This window comes from Hemicordylus capensis, chromosome 4 (genome assembly GCF_027244095.1).
Source record: "Hemicordylus capensis ecotype Gifberg chromosome 4, rHemCap1.1.pri, whole genome shotgun sequence".
NCBI classification, from domain to species: Eukaryota; Metazoa; Chordata; class Lepidosauria; order Squamata; family Cordylidae; genus Hemicordylus; species Hemicordylus capensis.
This window is the reverse complement of record NC_069660.1, coordinates 308251371-308268938: the sequence shown is the minus strand read 5'-3', so window position 1 is coordinate 308268938 and position 17568 is coordinate 308251371. Positions and strand designations below refer to the sequence as shown.

Here is a 17568-nt window from a genome sequence, read left to right as displayed (position 1 = left end):
GGCCCTTTGTACAACTGGTCTGGACAAGTGGCACACTCAACACATTTTGTTTTGGTCTCCAGGCCATTGGTGGCAACTCCTCAAATTTAGAGCCCTTCATAACCACAGCTCAGGTCCAGGAAGTGAGAGGTGGGCATATCTGACCACAGGGCTGTCATCCAGCAAGAGCAAGGGTACCAGATGCCTGTGTTTTAGAGCAAAAGCTCACAATCAGGCTAGTTGGCAACGCGGTACAGTTTACACTAGGCCATGAACTGCCTACCTTCGCTATTAATAATGCTGCACTGCTTAGCTATTCCATGGTATGGCGCTTTCCAAAGTACTGAGCAGGTGCAGGACTATGTTCAAACATGCATTGGAAACAGGTTTTGAATGGCATTTCAAGCTGTGAGTATACAACTACACACAAAGGATGTGCATGTACTGGTTGTGGGTCAGTGCCAACTGGCTCATTGGTCTAAGGGTACTATTCAGTTTGGGTCCAAGACGTCCTGGTTTCAAATCTTGGATTAGTCCTGTTATCTTTAGGGGAAGTGAGCTGGTCTTGCACTAGCAAGCATGAATTGTCCTTTTTGCTAAGCAGTGTCTGCCATAGTTTGCATTTCAATGGGTTATCATATGTGAGCGTCGTCTGCTGTAAGATATTCCCCTTAGGGGATGGGGCTGTAGCTCATTGGTAGAACATCTGCTGGCATGCAGAAGGCCCTGGGTTCAGTCCTTAGCAGCATCTCCAGATAGGGCTGAAAGACACTCCAGCCTGAAACCTTAGACAGCCACTGCCAGTCGGTGTAGACAAGGCTGAGCTAGATGGACTGATACTGTGGCTCAGTAAAAGGCAGCTTCCTGTGTTCCTATGAACGATGCAGGTGACCTTTAACTACCCCCAGCCTGCCTAGAATGCACTCCTGAGCAGTGCAGTCTACATATGCGACAGAGCAAAGTGGCGCAGACATGAGCCTAGCCCGATTTCGCCCCCTCGTGTGAAGCACCAGGCTCAGCTGCGAGCCTGGTGGTTCCTAGGTGGGTAACCCGCCTAAGTACCCCTGCCCTAAAACCAAGTTTGCAGAGTGAGTGCTCCGCAAACCTGGTTTTAATAATCATGAGTATCCGCGGCGCGGCTCTGTGGTGTGGCTACTCACGAGGAGACACACCCCCTCGAGGGGAGGCGAAAAACCGCCTCCCGGTTCCGGGGGTCTCGTCAGTATGCCCTGTGTGCTCGCGCAGGGCATGCTGGAGCTGCCGGGGGCCGATCGGCCCCCTGCTCCCCCCAGCCCCCACCAGCTCCGTCATCGTGTGGGTGGCCAATCCAGCCGCCCAGGGCTCCCGCCCAGATCATCTGCAAGGAGAGAGGGCTTAGCCCGCTCTCCCCGCTCAGCTCACCAAACTGGGTCTCACAGATCGTGAAACCCGGCTCATGATGTTGTACCAGCATTCAGATGTCTGCACACACATATATGTATTTGTGTCAATGACTGTACCTAAGTTCATTTGAACTGTACCTGTGTACAGGCCCCTTGAAATGCAGGTACAGATAGTACACAGATTGTAAGAGCACTGAACATCATATTTGAATAGAGCTATGGTGTAATATGCTCTTTGGAACTGCCCTGCTGGCTCAGACCAAAGATCCATCCAGTCTAGCATTCTGTTTCCAATAATGGCCTCTCAAAAGCTCACAGGTAAGGCATGAGGTCAAGTCCTTCTCCTGTCATTTGTCCCCAGCATCTAATATTCAGAGATACACAGCCTCGGAACATGGAGGTTCCATTTAACATCATGGCAAATAGCCCTTGATAACGCTGTCTTCCATGAATTTGTCTAAACCTCTTTTAAAGCCCTCTAAGCTAGGGGACATCATCACATCGTGCAAATTCCATACATTCCTCGTGCCTCTTTAGAGAGGTGTTTTAATGCCTTAGCTGCAGCTTATATCTGATGGGTCTTAACTTTTGACGTTTTAACATTTTGGTGACAAGATTTTGAACCCGCTAAGCATTTGAGCCTGCAAAGCTTGTGAATGTTTTAACTTGTAATTTTAAATCTGGATAACTTGTAACGTTCAGCATCTGGGGGCTTTTTAGTTTGGAAAAGGGGCAACTACATGGAAACATGATAGAAATGTATAAAATTATGCATGGAGTAGAGAGAGTGGGCATAGAGAAAATTTTCTCCCTCTCTCACAACACTAGAACCAGCGGTCACCCCATGAAACTGATGGCCAGGAAATTTAGGACTGACAAAAAGAAGTACTTCTTCAGACAGCACATAAACGATGGAATTCTCTGCCTATGGTTATGGACACTAGCTTGGATGGCTGTAAAGGGGGCTTTGGCAAATTCACAGAGGACAAGTCTATCAGTGGCTACTAGTCTGGTGGCTTTATGCACCAAGGAAAGCTGGTCTTGTGGTAGCAAGCATGACTTGTCCCCCTAGCTAAGCAGGGTCTGCCCTGGTTGCATATGAATGGGAGACTACAAGTGTGAGCACTGTAAGAGATTCCCCTCAGGGGATGGAACTGACGCTCCGGGAAGAGCAGAAGGTTCCAAGTTCCCTCCCTGGCAGCATCTCCAAGATAGGGCTGAGAGAGATTCCTGCCTGCAACCTTGGAGAAGCCGCTGCCAGTCTGGGTAGACAATACTGAGCGAGATGGACCTATGGTCTGACTCAGTAAATGGCAGCTTCCTGTGTTCTTATGCACTGTGTGAAGAATTCCTTTTTTCTCTCTGTAATTAGCGGCCTGCCCATTTCATTGGATGGTTGACTAGGGCAGCCAAAGGTATTGCTGTGCCGAGGCAAGGTGCCAAATGATGCCTTGCCCCATGCCATGATCCTGTTGGGGCCAAGTCCCTTTCAAAACCAACTCTCGCAAGCTGTGAAGGTGGCACAGGGTGCAAGGAGGAGGGAGGGTTGGCATCAGCCTCCTCTCCTCGTGCTTCTTGCTAGCTTTGCAAGGCGTGTGAGGAGTGCTGCTTGGAAAGTTTCCAAGGGTCAGACTGGTCCCAAAGAGCTGCTTGGATGGCAGCAGCAGGGGACATAGGAACATAGGAAGCTTCCATATACTGAGTCAGACCATAGGTCCATCTTGCTCAGTATTGTCTACACAGACTGGCAGCGGCTTCTCCAAGGTTGCAGGCAGGAATCTCTCTCAGCCCTATTGTGGAGATGCTGCCAGGGCGGGAACTTGGAATCTACTGCAGGCAAGCATGCAGATGTTCTTCCCAGAGTGGCTCCATCCCCTAAGGGGAACATTTCACAGTGTTTACACATGTGGTCTCCCATTGAAATGCAAACAAGGACAGACCTTGCTTAGCAAAGTGGACCATTCATGCTTGCTACCACAAGATCTGACAACAGCATTGATCTGACATCGCCCTGAGCCATTTTTGGAAGGGCGCTATAGAAATATATGTAAGTAAGTATGATCAGCGCTTCTCACATCTTGCCACTCCTTATGCCCCCATAATCCACCACCTGAGGTAACTGTCTCACCTGGCTGCACGGAAATACTACCCCTGATTATGCAAGAGGGAACAAAATTCCTCTCTCTCCACTTTTTCCACACCATGCATCGTTTTATAGACTTCTATCATGCCCCTCCTTAATCGTCTTTTTCTAGATGATTAAAAAAACCCTGAACACTTTAGCCTTTCCCTATAGGGAAGGTGCTCCTACCCTTTGATCATCTGAGTGTTGTCACCTGCATCTTTCCTAGCTTTTACAGTTCTGAAGATTTCACCAATTTAACTCATGCCTCCAAGATAAAAGACCTTGCCAATTTGTTCCCAAAGGTCAGCCTTGAGGTTGGATAAATATTTTTTTCCCCAGAGTCTAAGCAATTCAGCTTCAAGAAGCACTGACTACATTAAGAATTCCCTCTTCAGCCATCAAGCACAATAACCCCCTTAAAAACAGAAATATGTGGTTTTTAAAAAAACCATTTAAAAAACCCAGGTCCAATTAAAATGTGGTGGAAAAATACAGAAGAGTCAGAAAAAAGAGGACAGGCTAACACTTCAGGTGCGAAACAAAGAAAGAGCAATACTTAAATTAGGGGTCACTAAAGTCTGCTTGTGTAAATGTGCTTGGTTTTTCACCAAAAATACTTTTAAATGTGTATTTCAAATTGCTTTATATATAGTCGTGGCACATCCCTTGCATAAACACTGAACTTTTTCAAGCCTGCAAAAGGTCGGTGCCTCTCTTGCTCTCTTAATATGCCATCTTTTCAAAACAAACCCAAGCTGAGAAATAACATTTAAGACTCATCTGGCTTGAACAAGTTTTAAGAATTTGGCATTAGTGGGCTGGTTGCTTGGCTGACTTCAGTGTTGCAGACCCCGACACGCTGATTTCAGCTGCTGAGGATTTTGTTTGCAAACAGTGTTCACTTGAAGTGTGTTTTTGTGCGTTGAAAATTGAGCAGGGGGATGAGCGGGGTGTCATCTTTGCTCCTGAGAATGTTTTCAAATGATGCTGCAGGAGACTGAAGCATGGGACAGAAAGACTTTTTCTTAACCCCGTACAACTCTTATGATAGCAACCACAGAACTCAAATTAGTTGCTGCCCTTGGTTTTAATTCTGTGATGGTGCTCCCTGGAATCACAGCCCCCTTGCTCCTGCTCATGGAGCGCTTGGGTTCCTATTATTGTTGTTGTTATTGTTATTGTTAATGATTTGATTTCTATACCACCCTTCCAAAAATGGCTCAGGGCGGTTTACACAGTTAGTTAATTAATTAATTAGATGGATTCCTGTCCCCAAAGGGCTCACAATCTAAAAAGAAACATAAGACACACACCAGCAACAGTCACTGGAGGTCCTGTGCTGGGGGTGGATAGGGCCAGTTACTCTCCCCCTGCTAAATAAAGAGAATCACCACGTTAAAAGGTGCCTCTTTGCCGAGTTAGCAGGGATATTGTAATAGGAGAGTATTCCATGTGCTTCAAATGTTCCTGTTCACCAGGGAAAAGCCCTGACTGGCGTTCAGACAAATGTTGTGCTAGTGTAATCAACAAGATGCATCCACACCAGGAGGCCACCAGAGTTACATTGTCTCTTGCTATATCAGTCCCCTTGTGCAGTAAGGATTGTGGGTAGTGGTTAGCTAGCAATGCTAACCACTAGCTCTGGTTCGCTCTGCATCATTCCCTGCAACAGATAAGGAGTGAGGAAGAGGTTTCACAGTAGGAGGCATGTGCCCTGTTGCAGCAGAATGCTAGTGACTTCCATAAATGGTCCTGACTTATGAGACTAGCTAGTGCAACATCCTTGCACTAGTGCAACACGTCTGCCCTGACAGATGGCCATCCAGCCTCTGTTTGGAACCCTTCCAGGCTGGAGCCAACATGAGGCAGACTGTCCCACTGTAATTCAAGCTCTTGGAATTGGGAACTTCCTCCTCACTGCTCGACACATTGCATCAACTCAAGAGCCAGCGCTACGGATGCGCACGAACTGTTTGGAGGCCCTTTTACGAGCCTTTGAACAGGTTTGAACACAGGCTGGTTCAAAGGTTCAATGCTGGGGTGTGTGTGGAGCACATGATGAACAGGACTAGTATGTGAACCCATCGTGTACAGAAGCACTGCTCAAAACCATGCCGACTCCCACATCTCCAAATTCTTTAGCCGTCCCTTGGAAAGAGAGCCTGCTCAATTTCATTCAAGTGTCCAAAGAATGTTGGTTTTTTTAAAAAAAGACCTTCGCAAGACAAATGATGGTCTCACCTGAGTCTAGGCATGAAAAATGTGAGACCAAAAGGAATTTTGCCACAGAGAGTCAAACAACGTCTACAAGGTTTGGAAAGGCCACTCCTGTTATTCTGGCTTCATCATATATAACCGGCAAGGTCTGGCGGCAGGAGCTGTCAATAAATCTTGGGCAGTCAGCCTGTCCCCTGTTCCCCTCGCCAAGCAGCTCCCTAGAGTGCTGAAGCCCGGACCACTGGACTCACCTTAAGATGTATCAGCATTCATTCAAGTACTGAAAGGCATCCTAAATCATGTCTGTCACATTTTGTACAGATGACAATTGGCTGCGCTCTCTCCCATGGCAAAGCAGGAAGGAGATTGGAGGGCTGTGTTTAAGCTGAAGCTTTGAATATATTTATGTAGTGTGTGTGTGTGTGTGTGTGTGAGAGAGAGAGAGAGAGAGAGAGAGAGAGAGAGAGAGAGAGAGAGAGAGTTCTGAACATTTCACCCTGCTGTAGTGTGACCAAGAAATAAGCGGTAGGATACGGCCATGGAAATGAAGGGGTGGGACAAGGAGATAGGGGCAGCAGGCTTGCTTCTCAGTGGCTGGGGTTACTGTGGCCACTTGATTAAGGAAGCAAGTCCTCAATCCCCTATTAACTGAGCCAAGAGGCACCTTTTAAAAGTGGTGATTCTCTTTATCTAGCAGGGGGAGGGCAACTGGCCTTATCCAATCCTACAATGGCTGTTGCTGGTGTCTATCTTGTGTTTCTTTTTTAGATTGTGAGCCATTTGGCAACAGGGAACCATTTAATTTATTTTTATATAGCTATGTAAACCGCTTTGGGAACTTTTGTTGAAAAGCTGAATGCCCTCACCTCTTGCCTGTGGGCTTCCCAGAGGCAACTGGTGGGCCACCGTGTGAAACAGGATTCTGGACTCGATAGGCCTTGGGCCTGATCCAGCAGGGCTGTTCTTATGTTTCTTAAATATTCATCATAGTAATTGCAAGTGTAGCTTTCACTCCAGTAATTTTCCAACCTTTACATTCTGCTCTGCAAGTTAATAGTTTCCATTAGAGCAGAAGTCTCCAGCTGCAGCCCTCCTGCAGCTGCTGGCCTACAACTCCCCGTTACCCCCTTTACCAGAAGTACTTGATGCACTTGTGCATGTCAGGGTTGCGCATGCACATGCACCAGATGTGCACACTCGTGAGCACGATGGGCACGCATGCCTCACAGGCGCAGGCACATCTAGTACTTCCTGTTACTTCCAGTAAAGGGGGCAAGGGGGCGGCAGAGAGGTACGCTGCCACCCTGACAGCCTTTGAAGAAACCGAGCGCCAGCGGGAGAAACCGAGCGTCAGTGGGGGTGGTAAGTGCACCCTCCCGTGCCCTTAAAGGCAGACACACATAAATCAAATAAATAAATAAATAAATAAAGTCCCTGGCTACCAGCCATTGTGACTTGCAATGATGTGTGTTGTAGTTCAAAAATAGCTGGAGCGTTTGGAACCCTGCATTAGAGAAAGGATGGACTTGGGGAGACTCTTAAGGCAAAGGCAAAACTTGCCTCCAGCTTTGAGAGTGGTGACCCAGCCCTCAATGATGGGTGTAGCATGTGGGTTTGCAAAGCGGCCCGTTACCTTACGCAAATGTACTTTCTGCATACACCCATCATAATGTCATGACCCAAGTACCTGTTACTGTTTAACATGATGTCTGCATTTTCTCTTGTCCCACTCTTCCTTGTTCCCACTTGTTAAACCTTGTTAAAGTTTTATGTGAATCAGACTCTATCTGTTATGGCCAATAAGAAAGAAATGACACAACAGGAATCAGCAGTGTGTATGGAAGGGCAGGGGGTTGCTCCATTCTGTGCGTGTTCATAAAATCCAGATACGGATCCAACCAGATCCAAATTTGACAATATCGGATTGGGATTCTGTGAGCTCTGGCGATATCGGATCAGATTCAGAATCCAAATTCCACTTAAATTTGGATTTTCCCCTATAGTGCTCAATGGGGAAATCAAAATAAAATCACCAGTTGGTCCTAGAGATTTGAAACTTACCACAAATATGGGGTAGGGGGCCAGGCTGCCCATAGTAAATCTGAAGAGACATAGCCATTTTTACCAAAAAATAAAAATAAATGCACCAAAACTGGTGAAATCTGGCATGTTTCAAGCCAGAACTTTACAAAGCCTTCTGAAAGTGAAGCTCCTCCTTGGAGCATCATTTCACCAGCATGTGGAGGAATCTGCCCTTTGCCTTCATGAAAAGCACCTGTTCATCATGTCATCATTACAGCTTCTAATGGCAACTAACACTTTCATATCTCCTCCACCACCTCAACCACTATGCTTTTCCATGGTGTTGGCTAGGGATGTGCACAGAACTGTCAGGGGCCAATTCGACAGCAGGGGAGATCACTTTAAGGGTGGGGAAGGTGCACCTAGCCCTGCCGGCACGTTTCCCCAAAGTCCATCAGGGCGGCAGTGTACGTCCATGCTGCCCCGTTGCCCCTTACTGTAGGTACTCAACACACTTGTGCATGTTGAGGGTGTGCATGCATGTGCACCAGATGTGCACACTCACGAGCACGATGGGCACGCACACCTGATGGGCGCAGGCCCATCGATTACTTGCAGTAAAGGGGGCAACAGGGAGGCACACTGCCACGCTGACGGACTTTGAGGAAACCGAGCGGGGAAACGCAGCGGGGGTGGTAAGTGCTCCCTCCCCCGCCCTTAAAGGCAGAGACACAGCAATCAATCAATCAATCAAATAAATAAATAAATAAATAAATAAATTGTCCCTGGCTACCAGCCATTGTGACTTGCAATGATGGGTGTTGTAGTTCAAAAACAGCTGGAGTGTTCCCCTGCCACTTTCTCTTCCCTCCTCCTGCCACCCCTTTCTCTTTCCCCCACCTCCGCTGCTTTCTTTCCCCTCCCCACTGCTGCTTTCTCTTTTTCCTGCCTCCGCTTCCTCTCCCCGCCCACCCACCTGCTTGTCCATTCGCTGGCCTGTCTGTTGCCCTTCTTTCCCCATCCCCATCGCTTTCCTCTCCCCCTCCCCTCACTTGCAATCTCTCGCAAGAGCTGCCATGAATGAGATTAGTGACAGGTACATCTAAGAGAATAATAAACGTAGATCGGTAATGACCAGCACTTTGTGTTTTGCTTGGAAACATAGCAGCAGCCAGTGCAATTCTTTCAGAATTAGTGTTATATGGCCCCTTCGAGTTGTCCCTTGGTGCCATTCTGTACCAAGTGTACTTTCTGAACTACATACCAAGGCAGCCTCATGTAGACTACATTACAGTAGTCAAGCCTGGAGGTTACCAGCATATGTACTACTGCTTTAAGGTCATTTATCTCCAGAAATGGGCCTAGCGGTTTACCAGCCGAAGCTAATAAAAAGTCCAGATTTACTTAGTCCAAAGTTATACAATTGTTTGTTCTGAATGTTCTGAATATGTATGGCTACCAGTTGTCCTGTCCTGGTTGCCTGGTGAGGCTGGTTTGCCAAGGGAGCCACAGAATCATTTAATTTGGTGGAGGAGGGGGCAAGATGAAATCCACAACTTCATATTAAATGGAAAGTTCCATGAAACTTCCCTGATGAAGCTTTCCTTTCTCTTTTGCATTTTTAGGTGGCAGAGATGTTTCATCAGCTTCCATGAGCAAGGCTTGACTGTTGGTTGTCGGGAATGAGCTAATCAATGGCCCTAATGAGATAATTTTCAAGCAGAAGTGATATTTTCCTTTACTTAGTCCTTTTTCATTTCAAGTTTCTCCTCCCACATGGATTTTTTAAGAAGTGTCTTTGACACTGTTAATCATTTCTTCCCAATCTGCCTGGGTGGCAATAGGAAAATTGTGCTTGTTCGTTTTGATTAAATCTTTGGGGGAAGAAACTAGTAGTTATTTCCAGGAGAGCTGCAGAAAAGAAACCTGAGTCCAGATTCTTTTTTTCCTCTTTTTAAAAAATTCTGAAGGAAGAGAAGGAAGAGACAATCCACATTTGCCCTCTTTTAAATGGCTCAGATACACAGGGGGCTGTTCCATTGAACCACAGAGATAATTTAACTGAAACTGGTGGCCAAAATAAGACTGGCAGGAGAAACCACTGCGGCCTCCCCGCATACCTCAGTCATCACATTTCTCTTGGGCGGCCAGGCCAAGGAAACTGCGAGGCAAGATGCTCGCCGTCAGGAAGCGAAGCCTGAAACTGTTTACGTTTGCCTTACTTTTCGTCATCACCATCACCTCGTTCTTGCTGAACTACACGCACAACACCATCACCGTCACTTGGGACCCCAAGCAGATCGTTTTCCAGTTTTCAGAGCAGTTTAAGAAACTGATGAAGTACTCCAGGCGGCCCTGCGGCTGCAGCACGTGCGTCTTCGAACAAGGGGTCTCGCTCTGGTTCGACGAGAGGTTTAACCAAACTATGCAACCTTTCCTGACCACAGAGAATGCCTTCATGCCTGAAGAGAGCTACAAGTGGTGGCTGGTGAGTCAGGAAGAGAGGCGGGGGTCATAGTGTAGGTGTGAAATTTGGAGGAGGGAGTTGCCCCCTTTGCCTGCTCAAGTACTGCCCTGGGGTTCCCTGAATGCCATGACCTCCAATTCCATTGGTCTTTAATGTCCATAGCAGGAGCTACTGCAGGCCCCAGTAAAAGCCACCGATCCGTTTATATGCATGACAAGGAATCCTGTAATGTCACTTCCATAGTCTACATCTATGGAAGTGAAATATAGCGGGGGAGGGGGTCTGAGTAAATGTGTGTTTGCCCTGCCCACTGGATGTTTAAGGCCTGCCTCTAGATATCCACATATCATACAAGGCATTTGTATAGTGTCTGTGAGTGGGAAGACCAGTGTGTATAATCCCAGCTTCATGGTAATTTTCCAGATTATTTTTTTTAAATTAGCGAGCCACCATATTGTATGTGCCAGTGCAAGCTGAGCTTTATGTAATTCAGATCTATTCAAAGATTACACCCACTATGTAGATGCACAATTGGCTTGGAAGGAGATGGCCACAGCTGCACTCCTACCCAGGTTTTCCTCTAGTGCTTGCACACAATCGAAAATTGAGCTTACCCAGGTCTTCCTCCTACCTTACTTCCACACAATCACTTCTCCTCAGACCTTCCTCTTACCTTGTTTCCACACAACTGAAAATTGGGAGCATGCAGAGCTTTTTGATTGTGTTAATGCCCTCGATGACTATTTCCAATAGCTTCTTAAAATGCAGTTAAAACTACTTTTTTGGTAGTTGTAGTTAACCTACTCACAAACAATTAGAAATGTTATTGATGCAAGTGGTAATGAAATACGCAGCCAATATATAGATCGGCCAACAGCCAGAAATCTTAAATGCAGTGGTGTGGAATACCTGCTTCAATTTAAAAACAAAAACAGAGAAAGAGACATTTGCACTTCTTCTAAAATTGGATGGAGCCAATCTTCTTCGAAAATCGGCTCCCTCCTGAAGCAGTGGATTGCTAAGCCAAGCTCCCTCTCTCAAAGACTGGGGCGGTTCCTTGAGCGTTGCTTTTGGAGGGCTACTTCAGGGGCTACACTGCATAAGTCCCTCACCCCAAGGTTTGGGAACGTCTCCAAATTCTTCTTTTAGTCTGGTTTTGGAATATATTTAGTTAGTTAGTTAGTTAGATTTATATGTTGCCCTACTCCCATAGGACTCAGGGCAGCTTACAAGCAATAACATACAAGGCAACACCGTTCTATAAAATACATCATACATAACATCATAACCACAACCCCATACAGTACTCATTGCATGATATAATAACCATGGATTACCAGATAACTCTACGACCAGCTATCTCAGCGACCAAACACCCAATGGAACATTTCCGTCTTGCATGCCTTACAGAACGTTCTTGTTCCTGGGTATAGCTAGCATGTTAGGGTTTGAACCCTGGTTTCCTATGGGTTGGCCAACCAGTTCAATAACCCATTGGGCATCCAAATTTCAAATGGGAGTCCACTTCATGTGGACTTCCATAGCAATCTCCCAAAGCCCTAAACCGTTAAATGCTGGTTGTACTCTGGCTAGTCCGTAGGAACAAGAATCTTGAAAAGAGGAAAGAGGTGGTCATAGAACTCTTTGCACTTATGCTCCAAGAATTCTCTGCCGTGACCCTGACCTTGAGTGGCAGCCAGGACTCAGATACAGAGGAGGAGGTCCTAGCCTGATCATGACAGTCCGGAGCATGAGCTGGACCCAGACCTCAACACTGAACTTGAACTGGTCAGTTGGCAGCCCCTTTAATCTGGGACCTTGAAGTGGGACCCCTGTGACAACCCCTGAGCCTGATTTCCCTGAGGGACTGGGTCTCTCCACACCAGGGGTGTCATGTTCCTCAGTGTCTGCTTGTCACCGCAAGCAATGCACCAGGTAGGAATTAAAAGAGGTTGCAGAGTGCTGAGCTCCAAACCAGAGGCCTGCCTCTTTAAGGCTTTCCACCTCATAAGAAGGGTTCTGAGCTTATGAAAGGTTTTCAGATCCAAGAGAAGTGACAGAAGAGCTGAGCTGAGCTCCTGGTATCCCTGGGAGCAAGTTGTCTGCTGGGAGCTATCCAAGGTCCTGCAATGCTAGTCCAAGCTTACCTCTTACTGACTCACTATGCCTTAGCCAGCCCCCTAAAACCTCCTGTGGGCTCCTGTTTGCTTGGCCTTTCTGATCTTGGCCTTTCTGTTTAGGTGAAATCCTACAAATGCTTTCAACCGCTTGTAGAAACATGTTGTCTCCTGTTTCTGTGGGAAGCTGCCCTTGACATGTTTCTCATACACATGGCTTTCCTGCTGTCCGAGGGGCTTATTAAATCTATGCTGACAGTAAAAAGCCTTCCAACCCCCAATGAATCAATACTATTAAAGGCAGTGACCAGACTTTTATTGCCTCTGGTTTTACCAGCTGACTCATTTATGACTTAGGATTATAATTAGGCTTGGGGTGGGGGGAGGAGATAGGTCCCCAAAGAAGTGTTGCTTGCTAATAGGTGTTCAAATCTGCTTGGAAGGAAGAAGGAAAAGAACACAACTGCATAGGGGGGGTGGATTGCATGCTCAGGTGCCACAATATTAAAAGTGTTTGATTTGTTTTGTGAATTTACTCTGTAGTTTGGAGATGCAATATTCTTAGCTGCCAAGGAGGCTGTTTTCATGTGCAAGCAAAACTGGGCTAACGAAGCTAAGCCCAGTCTTGCCACGCATGAGAACTGCCAGGATCCAACGGTGCTGGGAGTTGAGGCTGGGAGACTACGGGGCTCCCGGCCAGCATCAGGGGGATCCCCATACACTTGCATGGTGCATTATGGGAGTTCTGGTGACCAGGGCAATGCATCCTGGCCCACAACCCTCCATGCTACCTGTGGAGGCAGCTACACGTTTGGGTACATGATCGCTGCACCCAGACCAACAGCAAGGATCATCTGCAGGGGAAGTAAGCTTTTGGAGGTTTCCTCCCCTGCCCCTTCAAGCTCTTTCTCGTGGATCATGAGAAAGAGCTCAAGATATTGGTCACTATCGGAAGGCTTCTTGTTACGATGGCTAGTATAGATGGATGACAAAGGTCCTGTGCAAGGGCTGAGATACCCAGTGGCAACCATCCATTTATATAGGAGAAAGTGAGGAGCTGCACCATTTAGGTTCAAGCATCACCCTGCCCCCGGGGAGCCCAGCCGGTGAGAACCAGTCCTGCTCCTTTTATTGATCCATGGTTATAAAATCTTTCTAACCCAAAATGTACAGTAATTAAAACCAGCATACTCTGAATAAAAACATCATCCACACAAAGAAGACCAACAAGAGGATAAACAAAATTCAACAAACCTGTACAGAAACAGTCTCACTCCAGGCCTGGTGAAAGTTGGTGGTCTTGGCAACACCTAAAAATGGAGATTGGAAGGGCCAGGCAGGCTCCTGTGGAAGGAGTTCCCAAGGACCACTTAAAAAGCCCTGTCCCAAGTCCCTGACAATCTCATTTGGCCAGTGGAGTAGCGCTACAATTGTTTTATCAACGGGCCCCAGCCAGTACCAAGAGAGTTGCTGCAATTCTTTCTGCCGTGAGTCTGCAGTGACTGAGTCAGACCTGTGTATGACCCAAAGGCAGGTCTTTGTGTGTCTTGCTCAGGATTGACCTATTCTGTTTGGCAGCAGCTCTCCAAAGTTCCAAACAGCAATCTTTCCCAGCAACGCGAGAGGAGAGCTGGTCTTGTGGTAGCAAGCATGACTTGTCCCCTTAGCTAAGCAAGGTCTACCCTGGTTGCATTTGGATGGGAAACTTGATGTGTGAGCACTGTAAGATATTCCCCTCAGGGGATGGAGCTGCTCTGGGAAGAGCAGAAGGTTCCAAGCTCCCTCCCAGGCATCTCCAAGGTAGGGCTGAGAGAGATTCCTGCCTGCAGCCTTGGAGAAGCCACTGCCAGTCTGTGTAGACCAGGGATTCTCAACGTTGGGTCCACAGATGTTATTGGACTTCAGCTCCCATAATCCCTAGCCTCAGTTGCTTTTGGTTGGGGATTATGGGAGTTGAAGTCCAACAACATCTAGGAATCCAACGTTGAGAATCCCTGGTGTAGACAATACTGAGCTAGATGGACCAATGGTCTGACTTGGTATATGGTAGCTTCCTATGTTCCACCTGAAAATGCCAGGGATTGAAGCCAGACCTTCTCTATGCAGAGCAGATGCTTCTCCCACTGAGCTACAGCCCTGTATCCAATCTCTCTCTCTGCAGACTCACTAAGACCTTTTGCACAGAAAAAACTGTACCAGTTCTGTTCACCAGCCACACTGAGGTCAGTGATCCAGCTGCATGGAGAAACCAGTTGCCAGCATTCCATCGATCACACACTCCCAACATCCCATGTACCTATGACCTTGTACACCTTATTCAGAAGAACAATCCTTACTATCACATCCACTCATGTGCATAAAGCAGACCATTCCATGTGGTGTATCCATACACCATAATTTGAGGTTGGCCTCTCCGGAGGCCCAGCTTCAAATCTCCTACTTAGCCATTAGTTTTGTGGGATGGGCTGGAAATTCTGCATATGCAATGCAGTGGGCAATGTGGACTGCAAACCTAGAAGCCTGGGCTTAAATATTATCTCAGCTATAAATGCATTTGGTGATTTACAGTCTCCATTCCCTTCTCTACAATGGAAATATTAATAATAAATCTGTATAATAATCAGCTCTCCCCAAAGAGCTTTGCCATGCTGCCTCGCTCAGTGTTTTAAGGAACAACTAAAAACACATCTTTTGAATGAGGCTTTTAAATGTTTTATCTGCTGCTTATATCTGGTAGGTTCTTTAGTGTTTATAGTTCTGAGTTCTGAGCTTTTTAAAGGTAAAGTATGTCGTCAAGTCAGTTTTGACTCCTGGCACCCACAGAGCCCTGTGGTTTTCTTTGGTGGAATACAGGAGGGGTTTACCATTGCCTCCTCCTGTGCAGTCTGAGATGATGCCTTTCAGAATCTTTCTATATCACTGCTGCCTGATATAGTACCAGCAGGGATTCAAACCAGCAACCACCTGCTTGTTAGTCAAGCATTTTCCCACTGTGCCACTTAAGGTGACCATTTTTTAAAAAACAATTTTTAATTTGAAACTTTTGTTTTTAAAAATGTAATTTTAATTGTCATTTTAACCTGGGCTTTCAAGTTGTTTAACTTAACTTGTTTACTTTTTTTAGTCTCATGTTTTACATTGTATCTGTTTTATTAATAATGTGAGCCTCCGTGAGCAGTAGTGTACTGGAGGGGTGGGGTATAAATATTTTAAATAAAATGATAAATAAATAATCTACCCCAAGGGGTCTTAAATTTGGTCCTACTAAGCCTCTCTGAGTTGAAAAATATCTTTCAAGTCAAACTAGACTCAATTCCAACTAAACGCTCGCTCTTTGGCCCCAGATTTGATGCTCAATCTGTGTCAAAATTGGCTCAGCCAAATCATAGTTAAGACAGAGGTAAAAGGCAGGGGGCAGGTTCACACATAACGTGGGGCCTGAGGTACCCCCAGCCCAAGATATGAGGGAACTTGAAGTTGGTGCTGCAGGCGGTCATCTATCTCAGTTTGTTGGAAGTAGCAGAGTTAAGCCATAGGACACCCCCACTGGTTGGGCCTCCCATCAAGGCCCTGGATGCTAACCCAGTTGGCCCTGCACTGCCTCACAGCCATTGGAGCTTATGGCAAAGGGGGCGGTCTCCTTGCAGCAAGCCAGAGGTTGATAAAGCACATGGCCTGAAGCTCAGTGGAAGCAGCACTTGCTTTGGCAATCCAACGTCAAATCTTGGTTACACATCTCAGTTTGAGGTCCCAAGTGAACCTCAGGTTCCTGCCTTGTTGTGTATTCAGTGAGGCTGTTTTCACAACCAGCCTAACTCAGCCTGGGGCATCCCAGCCGGGGTTAAGCTGGCCGTGAGAAGCAGCAGGATCCTTGTGGATCCCTCCACTCCCCGCCCACCTAATCGTCTTAAGGAACCCGGCTGTTAGCCGAGGCTAAGGGTCAGAGGGCAACAGTAGCAAATGGCAGACATAACACCATACTTTAGATTTGCTGGCAGCAGCAGAGGACAGAAAATACTTTTATGTGCAAGAGTGAGGGGAGGGGAGGAAACCTCCAATGTGCCCTTAGAATCTACATATCTAGTTTTATGAAGAGACTAATTGTCCTCAGCTTCTGATACCAGATACCAGGCCTCATGTGTCTCCTTGGGCTGAGTTCAGCCCAAGGAGTCACAGAGACAGATGCATAGAGTGCCCAACTGCCGGGGAAATCCCCAGTGCAACACGCATGTCGTGCTTTGCATTGTGGGATATCCAGAGGCTGGAACAACAAATTCTAGCTCGTGATCCCTCCACCCTGCTCCGTGCCTCATGGAGCTGGGCTGCCCATGTGGGCACACAGGAGGCACACTGATGATGGATAGTTCAGTCATCTGGGGTGGGGGGAGATAGGTTAGCAGCAGCCTTTCCCCCACGCCCTCCCAGCCCATCCCTGGTGATTGTGAGAATCACCTCAGAGAGTCACAAACTGGTTGCCGACTTCGCAAGTAGGTTCCACATTATGTGTGAGCCCACCCAGTCTGTGGCAGAGAGCAGCAGCTGCCAATCAAAGAGCAAGCCAGACCCAGAAAGGTGAAAGGTCAAGCCTTGTCACATGACCTGCTGTGGCCTATTGATGTTCCAACAGCTGTCTAATCGCCTTGCAGTCTCTAATGTGGAGCAATTCCTACATTCTTCTTTCCAGAAACTGCAAGGAGAAAAAAAGCCAAAGGGAATCAATGAGACTATTCAGGAACTGTTTGAGATCATTCCCGGAGATGGGGACCAGCTTCTGGAGAGAGGGTCGCGGTGCAGGAGGTGTGCTGTGGTGGGGAATTCGGGGAACCTCAAGCAATCTCAGTATGGCCAAGAGATTGACAACCATAACTTTGTCTTCCGGTGAGTAGCTACAAGGCACAGGGTCCTCAATCTGAGCTCTCTCCCAAACCAGATTGTGTATTGGTTTGAATATATGTATAGCCTGCTTTCTTTTTTAAATTAAAAAAAACAGCTTACAAAAGATGGAAACAGAAAAACAATAATCAGATCCATATTTTAAAAACCACAACAATAAAACAGAACAAAGTAGCAAAAGGAGCAAGTGAAACAGTTGAAGCGTGGCAAATAAGATCAGCAAATCAAACAGAACTACTACTGTTTATATACCATTTTTCAACAAAAGTTACGAAACACACTTACAAAGAAAAATAAATATGAAACAAATAAGATGGTTCCCTGTCCAGACTGTGTTGCCTGAGAAGGTGGACAGGCTGCTTGGAA

General features: G+C 46.7%; 1 protein-coding gene across 14 annotated transcripts in view; it reads left to right on the top strand.

Moving 5' to 3' along the window:
* Window positions 1-17568, top strand: part of ST3GAL1 (ST3 beta-galactoside alpha-2,3-sialyltransferase 1) — a 140564-nt gene that overhangs the window by 91056 nt on the left and 31940 nt on the right. For all 14 annotated transcript variants that reach the window (XM_053245580.1, XM_053245582.1, XM_053245586.1 and 11 more), the window contains 2 exons: window positions 9351-10213; window positions 16994-17187. In XM_053245580.1, the coding sequence (XP_053101555.1) occupies window positions 9899-10213; window positions 16994-17187 (509 nt within the window). In that variant the 5' untranslated portion in view covers window positions 9351-9898. The remainder of the gene's footprint in view (window positions 1-9350; window positions 10214-16993; window positions 17188-17568) is intronic.